The sequence below is a fragment of the Cucumis melo genome, chromosome 5 (genome assembly GCF_025177605.1).
Source record: "Cucumis melo cultivar AY chromosome 5, USDA_Cmelo_AY_1.0, whole genome shotgun sequence".
NCBI classification, from domain to species: Eukaryota; Viridiplantae; Streptophyta; class Magnoliopsida; order Cucurbitales; family Cucurbitaceae; genus Cucumis; species Cucumis melo.
Window position 1 is genome coordinate 4,700,144 of NC_066861.1, and position 10,106 is coordinate 4,710,249.

At 35.2% G+C, this 10,106-nt stretch overlaps 1 protein-coding gene and 1 long non-coding RNA gene across 2 annotated transcripts; both read left to right on the plus strand.

The window, feature by feature from the left end:
• The first annotated feature begins 2,044 nt into the window (after positions 1-2,044).
• On the plus strand, positions 2,045-3,671 carry LOC127149504 (uncharacterized). Its single transcript, XR_007821184.1, has 2 exons — positions 2,045-2,173; positions 3,361-3,671. It is a non-coding gene; the product is annotated as an uncharacterized LOC127149504 (long non-coding RNA).
• Positions 3,672-6,375: 2,704 nt separating this feature from the next.
• LOC127149397 (uncharacterized) lies at positions 6,376-7,065 on the plus strand. Its single transcript, XM_051084608.1, has one exon. It carries the CDS (start codon positions 6,376-6,378, stop codon positions 7,063-7,065), a length of 690 nt encoding a protein of 229 aa, XP_050940565.1.
• The last annotated feature ends 3,041 nt before the right edge of the window (positions 7,066-10,106 follow it).

A 10,106-nucleotide genomic window follows, 5' to 3' on the forward strand; every position in this document is an offset into this window, starting at 1 on the left:
TCTTCTCTACCAAACCCTACACTTTACTCTTTTCTCCTTTCTTCTCTACCAAACCCTACGAAAGAAAGGTTTTCTCTCAACATTTCTTCCCTTTCTTCCTTTCTCAATCTCATCACTTTCTCCTCTCTCTTCTCTGATTAGTTGCCAACGCGCGTGAACTCGCCGCCGTGCTATAATCGGAGGCAGCTTCTTCTGTTGCCGTCGCGCTCGTGCCTCACGTGGAACACTCACCCTCCTCACCACCGGCACGTTACCAACTCGGGATGTCCGGTAAATGAATAAATGAATATAGAAAAGATTAAATATATTATTATTATTATTATTATTATTATTATTATTATTATTATTATTATTATCTCCCATTAGAGCTTTGTTTCTCTTTCCATCTCTATCTCTTCGAAGCTAAATATTGACCGCGAACCTAAAGCTTCTTTTCCATTTCGGTTTTTTGCCGCTCTGTTTTTTCTCTTTCAGGTTTTCCCGAACAAAACCCTAGCCCTAACTAATCCGCCCCTCGTCGTATTTCGATCTGATTCTACTTTTTATACACCTGAAATCTGTTCCCGACCGCCCAAATCTCAGATCTGTTGTTCTTACGAATTTAGTTGGTGGCTTTCTTGTTCGTGGCTTGGATTTCATCTCGCATTTCCTTTGATTCTCGAGTTGTTCTCATCAGATTTTTCATTTTCAGGTTTCGAGAAAGGTGTTAGAGGTTAGATTTCTTAATTTTTACGCGTTAACTCTCTGTTTTGGATGATGATGATAACCGCTGGAGGTTATTCAGAATTGATGTTTTTCTGATGCTTTTATTTTATTTTTTTTCGTTTTGATGAATTTAGGTTTTTTTGAAGTTTAGCATTTGAATTCGCAGGCTTTAAGGAATTGTATTCAGTTTTTTACGAGATTCTGGATTTTCATTTCCACTCTGTTTGGGATTTTTGGATGCTGTCGATTGGGTTTGCGGGATTGTTAGCTACTGGCTTTGCAGATTTGGAGGAATATATATTGGATGGGAGAAGAAGCAACTGTTTTGGTTGCAGTTACAAATGAGCCGTTGGGGAAAGAGAACGCTTCGAGTACTGAATTGAAGCGAGACCATCAATGTCTTGATGAAGATACGGAACCCGAGTCTTTGCATAGCAAGAAACAAGCTAAGGAAGTGTCAAATGAAGACATTCGCTCAGAAGAATTCTTATCTATGAATATGAATACTTCAAGTTACAAGGTACAAAATTAGTTGCTGCTGCTTTTCTCTTCGGAATTAGAAGTTTCTCTAATTTTACCATATTTAGGAGCTTGAGTATGTCTCTTTGTGTTGACATTTCTCTTGTTTTCCTCCTCCATTATTGCATTTGTCCGAATAGAATTGTATGTTTATTTTCAGTTACCAAGAATAGTTCATGTTTCAAATGTAATAGGTAATTTCATTTTCCTTTTGAGCAAATACTTGGTTCATCTGATGTAGATAATCATTCATAGAATTTATTTTCATATCCAAACATGTTTCGACTAACAAATTTATTTTTTAAATAAATATCACACATTCTTTATCAATCATCCTTCTGAAATGGAGCCCCCCACCCCGATCACCATAATTTGTTTGTCACCTTCAATATTTGACCCCATTTAATGACTTATGTATTTTATGCAAGGGATACATATTTGGTTCTCTCGTTCTCTTATTCCCTTTGAGTGCTATTTGATTCAAGTGTGCCTATTCATAGTTAATAATATATGTATATATGATCAGTACAGTAGCGTAATTTCTCTCCTTCATTGTTTGTAACAGTATTAATCATGAATACAAGGAGTGGAACGAGAAGAACCCCCAGCTACTTACATGTAATAAGGACACCAAATATTTAATCCAAGGCAGCACTATTCCTTAAGAAGTTGACACTAATAAGGAGATTGTGTTTATGTATGATGTTTCATTCAAGGTACGGTCTTCACAAATCCTTAACTATTCCTTAACTGTTCCTCTGATATTGCCGTTATAAACCGGATCCTGAAGGAAAAAGGAATACTTGTGTGATTGTTATGTTGTTAATATGTTTTTCTAGAGTTGTGACTTTAGCAATATTTTTCTTCTCTCAGCCTTATACTCCCTCAACAATCATCTGCACAATGAGGTTCACAAGCTTGCTGCAAAATTCAAGAAAAGTTATGTGTGGTAACAAATCCTTTGCTTTATTAATTAGTAATCAAAGGAGGAAGGAAACCATGGAATAGTATCAACTTATTTGTGCACACAATGGTTTCACTTTGGTTGATTTAGTGACTTATAATAGTAGACATAATTTAGCAAATGGTGAAGACAACAATGATAGTGAAAATCATAATAATAGCTGTAAGTATGAACATGTATGCAATCAATTGTATGCATCTCATGAGATCATCGTTGATGTGGTATTAAGATCATCTCACAAGTTCTTTACTTGTTAGTGAATTATTACCTAGTTGTGACCATTTCCAATACGTATTCCTACCACATAGGCCAAGAAAAACCAATCCAAAATTCTACTTTTGGCCATCAATTATTTGCTCTTTAATTAGCTTTTTTCTACACTTGGAAGTAGATCACACTCATTCTGAGAATGGAAAGATTGGATTTTTGTCTGTAAAAGTTGGATTGGAGTATTCTTTTTCAGGCTATAGATAATGAACATATGAGAAATTAGATATTGATTATAGCTATATTGGTTATGGAGTTGTTTGCTGTTTTTCTTTGTAATGTGGTTATGTTGTTCAAATCAGATTCTTGTTTTTTATGGCTCTATTGTAATAATTGTTGTTTAGCCATAAGAACACTCAAGAGATATATTGTTCTCTTATCTGTGTAATCAAGCAAATCACAAGCACCAAATAATATGTAGGAAATTGATGGTTCAAGTTCAAGTTTCAGTCAACTGTTTGGAATTGAAGGTATTATACAAAAAAGTTTATCTTACCATGTTTCTCAATTTGTTTTTTAGGAAGACTTGAATGAATAAGTTACAATATTATCTTGGAAAGGCTGTTATGTGGTTGCACTTGGTTTAGAATTTTTTTTTGGTGGTGTTGTTTCAAATACTGTTTAACAATTTAAAAAAGCGGGAAGTTTAATTATGTGAAGAAAAAACTGTTTTGGTGGTGATTTTATGTTGGGTTCTTTTGTTTGGCAATGAAAAGACTATTATGGTGGTGACTATTTCTCAAAACTTGACTTGGATTTTTTTATGCACTTATTATGAAAAACATGAATAGAAACTTGACTTGGAACTATCATATCATCCTCATTTTGATATTTTGATATTTCTACTAGCAACTAGGTCATAACATTGTTACTTATCAATTCAACCATCTTGATGTCTTTTACAGGGAGTTATCACTAAACAAATGACTGCAATAGAAGAAATGGTTGCAAGTGAGTACAATTAGCCAGACCCTCATCTTTGTGACAAGATCTTGAAGTTGGTCATTTGTGAAGCGTTCTACTTTGCTATTAGTTGCAGTTTTAATTATTGTTCTCTCAATATATTCTTTTTCTTTCTTTCTTTCTTTGTTTCCAAAGGATGATCAGTGTAATAATTAAGCTTCATAATTTCTGTGTTTGGATCCAAGTTGTATATAAATGTCACATTATTAAGATTTCATTTTGTATATGTACAAGTAAAAGATTTCATTTTTAACTATTTGGTGTCATACAAAATGGACAATAATGCAAGGATTTAATAAAAATAAATTTGAAAAAACGACATTAAAGACAGCTTTAATGTCGGCTAAAAAAAAATTAAAGACATCTTTAATGTCGGTGGAAAAACGACATTAAAGATGTATCATAAGTGACATTAAAGACATATTTAATGTCGGTTATCCACCGACATTAAAGATGAACCGACATTAAAGGCCTTCAATAACACCTTCAAAGATGTCGGTTTATAACCGACATTGAAGGGCTTTAATGTCGGTTATAAACCGACATTGAAGCCCAACCAACATTAAAGCCCTTTAATAACGCTCACAAAGATGTCGCTCGCCAAGCGACATTAAAGACCTTTAATGTCGGTTTTAAACCAACATTAAAGGCCAGATTTCTTGTAGTGTTATTATCTCAGCTTCTTGTACTCTCCTTCTCATCATTAATGAAGCGGGGATGACGAGGGTGCTAAGGGGGTGTCACCTAGTGGAGATGTTCGGTGTACTGACCTAAATGTGTATTTTTTTTTAAAAAAAAAGAAAAAAAAGGATAACCTAACAATGTTTGAAAATTATGCAAAGCTAGGTTTTAGGATTTTGCAGACACTTACAAATAAGGTTAATTTAAAGAAATGATTTCGATCAAAAATTTAGTTAGAAACATGAATAATAAATCTAATTTAGAATCTATAATGACCACTGTACAGGTACTCGAAACAATTCATTCTAGGTTAATTTAAAAAAGACACTACATATAAAATTAAAGTTGAATAAACACAAGGCTTTTAATATATATGGTTTGAATCTTGAAAGACATTACAAGCCACTTTAAACCTAAAACGTTGTGAAAAGGCTCAAAACGAAAGTGATTCAAACACACACAATCAATAATGCAAATCATTACAACTAAATACAAAAGATGGAAAATTCTATATAGGTACTTGCAATGAAATTGCATGCTAATTAGAATGTAAAAATGTAAGCTAAAATTGTAGAAATGCTCCAAATTGTCATAAATGGCATGTTTGACAAGGTTTGACATCATGATTTTCCATGACAACATTTTTCTATAATAAAATCAGTGCATTTTTTTTTCCTACATGCCGCCTTTCAAGCTATAGAATTTTTTGTGCCATTTTTACTATACTATCTTCTTGACTTACTGAATAATTAACGTATATACATAAATTTGGCGTGGGCTCAAAATTCTTTCATTTCATCTAAATTATAGCTAGCTTTTGACGATGCAGTGTGAAAACCTCTTCAATCTTTTTCTTTTTGTCTTGCTTCTTGTAACTGCTCTAGCTATCCAACACATGTAATTGATTATTTGTTCGATCCATATCACCTAGTTGTAAATAGGAGGGCATGACTTTCATAAATGTTTCTATCTAGGATTTAATGTTCTATGAAACTTCCTTGACACTCAAATGTTATCGTAGGATCAGATGTCTTGTTCTATAAGATATTTGATCAGGTACAAATAAAGCTTGTCTCTGAAACACTTAGAAATATAAAGAATATAGTTTGAAATTTTATAATGTCATTTAAAATATAGTTTGCAATTATTTGTAGATTTTTAATACTTGGAATCATATCAAAAGTGAGCTCCAAATTTTAGCCCCGATAAAGGTTATAGCAAGCCTAAATGAATTCTCAATAGAGACTACGCATTCACAATAGTCTCAATCAAACACGACTTTAGCATCAGAGGCTTTAAATAATACACGATTCACTGAGGGGCAATCTTTCTCAAATTTATGGAAATCGTCTCTACCAATGAAGTGTAAGTTCTTCCTCTGGGCCTTTCTTCTTGGAAAAATCAACACGACAGACGTCATACAAAAGAAGTTTGGTAATACCTGCTTGAATCCAAATATCTGTCTTGTGTAAGGAGAATAGTGAAGGTATGGCCCATCTATTTCTAAATTGCAAGGTAACCAATTTTCTATGGAATAAATTACACTAAAACACGGGTGAATTTGCAAACATTAACAATATCAAATCCCTTGGGAAGTGCCTTATGCTCACTCAAACAAACAAGTGAGGAAAATGTCATCAAACTCAGTGGGGGCGTCACACTTCTCTGGTCAATATGTGGAAGAAAAGAAGCAGCAAAATTTCCAGAGAGAAACAAAATACCACCATTAACATATGGGAAGATATTTGTAACTACATTGGTTTGTGGTCTAGTAGAAATAAGTTATTCACAAGCTACAAACCAATCTCAATCTCTCTGAACCTACAAGCTTTCATAGATTGATCTATTTGTAATTACGGCTTCTCTCAAGCTCTCACAAACTCTTTTTGTATGTTACATATCTATTAATATTTGTTAAGAAAGTGCTTTCGGATTGAAACATGCTCATGTGTGTTTATCTTTGTTAAGTTAATTTAGTCCAAGTTTGTTCCTATTTCTTAGGAATTAGTCATTCATGATTTGTAATCATGGAGAAAGTCTAGGGTCATGTTGATTAGTGGAGAAAGTTTAGGGTCATGATGTTAGTGGAGAAAGTTTAGGGTCATGATGTTAGTGGGTAGTTATTTTTAAGACTTTAAATACTGTATTTTTCTTTGAATGTAATTGAAATGAATTTGTCTTCAATTTGCCATTGCAATATTTATTTTTACTCTAGAAAATAACAATTGGTATCAGAGCTCTCTTCTTAAGGGATCTGTAAGTGTGAGTTGTTGTGCATGGACGTCATAACAAGTTCTAGTTTCACTTCAATTTCTCCATTGATATTTGATGGAGACAACTACCAAGTTTGGGCAGTTCGTATGGAAGCTTATATGGAAGATTTGGATATTTGGGAAGCAGTGGAAGAGGATTATGAAATTCCTGCTCTTCCAGACAATCCTACCATGGCACAAATCAAAGCGCAAAAGGAGAAGAAGACAAAGAAATCCAAGGCAAAGGCATGTCTGTTTGCTGCAGTCTCATCTACTATCTTCACTAGAATTATGACTCTGAGATCAGCATATGAGATATGGAATTATCTCAAGTCAGAATATGAGGGAGATGAAAGAATCAAAGAAATGCGTGTGCTAAACTTGATTCGAGAATTCGAGTTGCAGAAGATGAAGGAAACAGAATCAATTAAAGAGTATTCTGTTAGGTTATTGGACATTGCAAACCAAATCAGATTACTTGGTTCTGTGTTCAAGGACTCAAGAATTGTAGAAAAAATTCTTGTATCAGTGCCTGAAAAATTTGAGGCATCTATTTCTGCCTTAGAAAATACCAAAGATTTGACTCAAATCACTCTTGCAGAGATACTCAATGCTTTGCAAGCGCAGGAACAAAGAAGAGCCATGAGGCAAGAAGGTGCTGTTGAAGGAGCCTTGCCAGCGAAGCATCATGAGAACGTTAGGAACAATAAGTAGAAGAAGTTTTTCAAGAAGAATCAAATTTCTACTAGAGAATCTTCAACTTACAACAAAGCAGGAGTCAAGAAGGGATCCTATCCTCCCTGTTCACATTGCAATAAACAGGGTCATCCTCCTTTTAAATGCTGGAGGAGACCAAACGCCAAGTGCACCAGATGTAACCAAATGGGGCATGAAGCTCTAATTTGCAGGAACAATAATCAACAACAAGGTGTAGAGGCCAAAATTGCTTATCAGGAGGAGGAGGAGGAGGATCAATTGTTTGTGGCAACATGCTTCGTGGGTGGTGAGTCAAATGAAAGCTGGCTGATTGACAGTGGATGTACCAACCATATGACTCATGACAAGGAGTTGTTTAAAGATCTGAAGCCAACAAATATCACCAAAGTCAGAATTGGCAATGGAGACTACATCTCAGTCAAAGGAAAAGGGACTATTGCGATTGCCAGTTGTAAAGGTACAAAACATATACAAGATGTTCTTTTTGTACCTGACATTAACCAAAATTTGTTGAGTGTGGGTCAACTTATTGAAAAAGGTTTTAAAGTTACTTTTGAAAATGAATATTGCTTGATTAAGGATGCAGCAAATCAAGATATTTTCAAAGTAAAAATGAAAGGAAAAAGTTTTTCACTTAATCCTTTAGAGGAGGAGCAATCTGTTTTTGCTCTCAAAGAAGATGAAACACAGCTTTGGCACAAAAGAGTCGGTCACTATCATCATCAAGGGCTGCTACAACTAACGGAGTTGGCACTTGATTTTCCCAAGCTTAGTGAAGAAATCTCAAGCTGCAAAGCGTGTCATTTTGGAAAGCAAAATAGGAAGTCATTTCCCAAGTCATCTTGGAGAGCCACTCAAAAATTGCAGATAATTCACACAGATGTTGCAGGTCCTCAGAGAACACCTTCTTTAAAAGGCAGTCTCTATTATATTGCTTTTATTGATGACTTCACCAGAATGTGCTGGATTTTTTTCTTGAAGTTTAAATCAGAGGTTGCTCATGTCTTTTGGAAGTTCAAGACAAGAGTTGAAAATGAAAGTGGTTGCAAAATTCAAATGGTAAGGTCTGACAATGGGAAGGAGTATGTTTCGGCAGAATTTGACAAGTTTTGTGAAGATTCAGGCATAAAACATCAACTTACAGCTCCTTACACTCCTCAACAAAATAGAGTTAGTGAGAGGAGAAATAGAGACATCATGGAAATGACAAGATGCATGCTGCATGAAAAGAGTTTGCCAAAGAAGTTTTGGGCAGAGGCAGCAAATACAGCTGTATTTCTTCAAAATAGGCTTCCCACAAAAGCATTGAAGGAAAAGACACCATTTGAGGCATGGTATGGGTACAAACCATCATTGAAATTTCTCAAAGTATTTGGTTGTTTGTGTTTCACTCATGTTCCACAGAGCAAGAGTGACAAACTTGATAGGAGAGCTTCACCGGGTGTCTTTATAGGCTATAGTTCTATCAGCAAAGCCTATAAAATTTTCCAGCCACAAACTGGAAAGATTTTCGTGAGCAGGGATGTTCACTTCGAGGAAGATGAAGAGTGGAACTTTGATGATGCAGAGAAGAAAGGTCAGACCTTGGAAAAGATGAAATTCAAGTTTTTTGATTCAAGCATTGAAGAGGAAGATAACAGGCAGAATGAAATAGTAGATGATGCTTCCGTGAGAGGAACAAGGTTGCTTTCTGATATTTATGAAAGGTGCAATGTTGCTGTGTGTGAACCTGCAAACTATGCAGAAGCAAAGAAAGATAGAGAAGAACAAAGGTGCAATGTTTCTTATATTTATGAAAGGTGGATAGCTGCAATGGAGGAGGAGTTGTCAATGATAGAGAAGAACAAAACTTGGATCCTTGTTGACAGACCTCAAGATAGGAAGGTAATTGGAGTTAAATGGGTGTTTAGAACCAAGCTTAATGCTGATGGCTCGATTAACAAGCACAAAGCCAGGCTTGTGGTTAAAGGGTATGCTCAAATCTTTGGTGTTGATTACTCTGATACTTTTGCTCCTGTTGCTAGAATGGACACAATCAGGTTACTATTTGCAATAGCTGCACAAAAGGGGTGGAAATTGTATCAGTTGGATGTCAAATCAGCTTTTTTGAATGGTGTCTTACAAGAAGAAATTTATGTTGAGCAGCCCGAAGGATGTGAGAAGCAAGGTGAAAGAAATAAAGTCTATCTTCTCAAGAAGGCTCTTTATGGTTTAAAACAAGCTCCAAGAGCTTGGTATAGCAAAATTGATGAACATTTACTGAGCTTGGGATTTTTGAAGAGTCTATCAGAATCAACCTTATATGTTAAGCACAATGGTACTAACATTCTTATTGTTTCACTGTATGTTGATGACCTACTGGTTACAGGAAACAATGCAGATCATATTCAAAATTTCAAATGGGAGATGATGAAGATGTTTGAAATGACAGATCTCGGGCTCATGTCCTACTTCCTTGGCATAGAGATCAAGCAAGGGCAAGGTGAAGTTTTCATTTGTCAGAAAAAATATGCAAAGGAAATACTAAAGAAGTTTAAGATGGATGAGTGTAAGGCTGTAAGCACTCCAATGAATCAAAAAGAGAAGTTGTGCAAAGAAGATGGTGCTGACAAAGTTGATGAAGGATATTTTAGGAGTTTAATTGGTTGCTTGATGTATCTCACAGCAACAAGACCTGATATTTTGAATGTTGTGAGTATTTTGTCTCGTTTCATGCATTGTGCAAGTGAATTACATCTTAAGGCAGCAAAAAGAGTGATATGATATGTCAAAGGCACAAGTGATTTTGGTGTTAAGTTCACTAGAGGCAAGGAGTTCAAACTGATTGGTTTTTCTGATAGTGATTGGGGAGGTTCCATTGATGATATGAGAAGCACTTTAGGTTACTGTTTTACTCTTAGCTCTGGTGTTTTCTCTTGGAGCTCGAAAAAGCAAGAGATTGTAGCCCAATCCACTGCTGAAGCAGAATTTATTGCTGCAACAGCTACTGCCAATCAAGCTTTATGGCTGAGGAAAATTTTACTTGACCTTGATCTGGA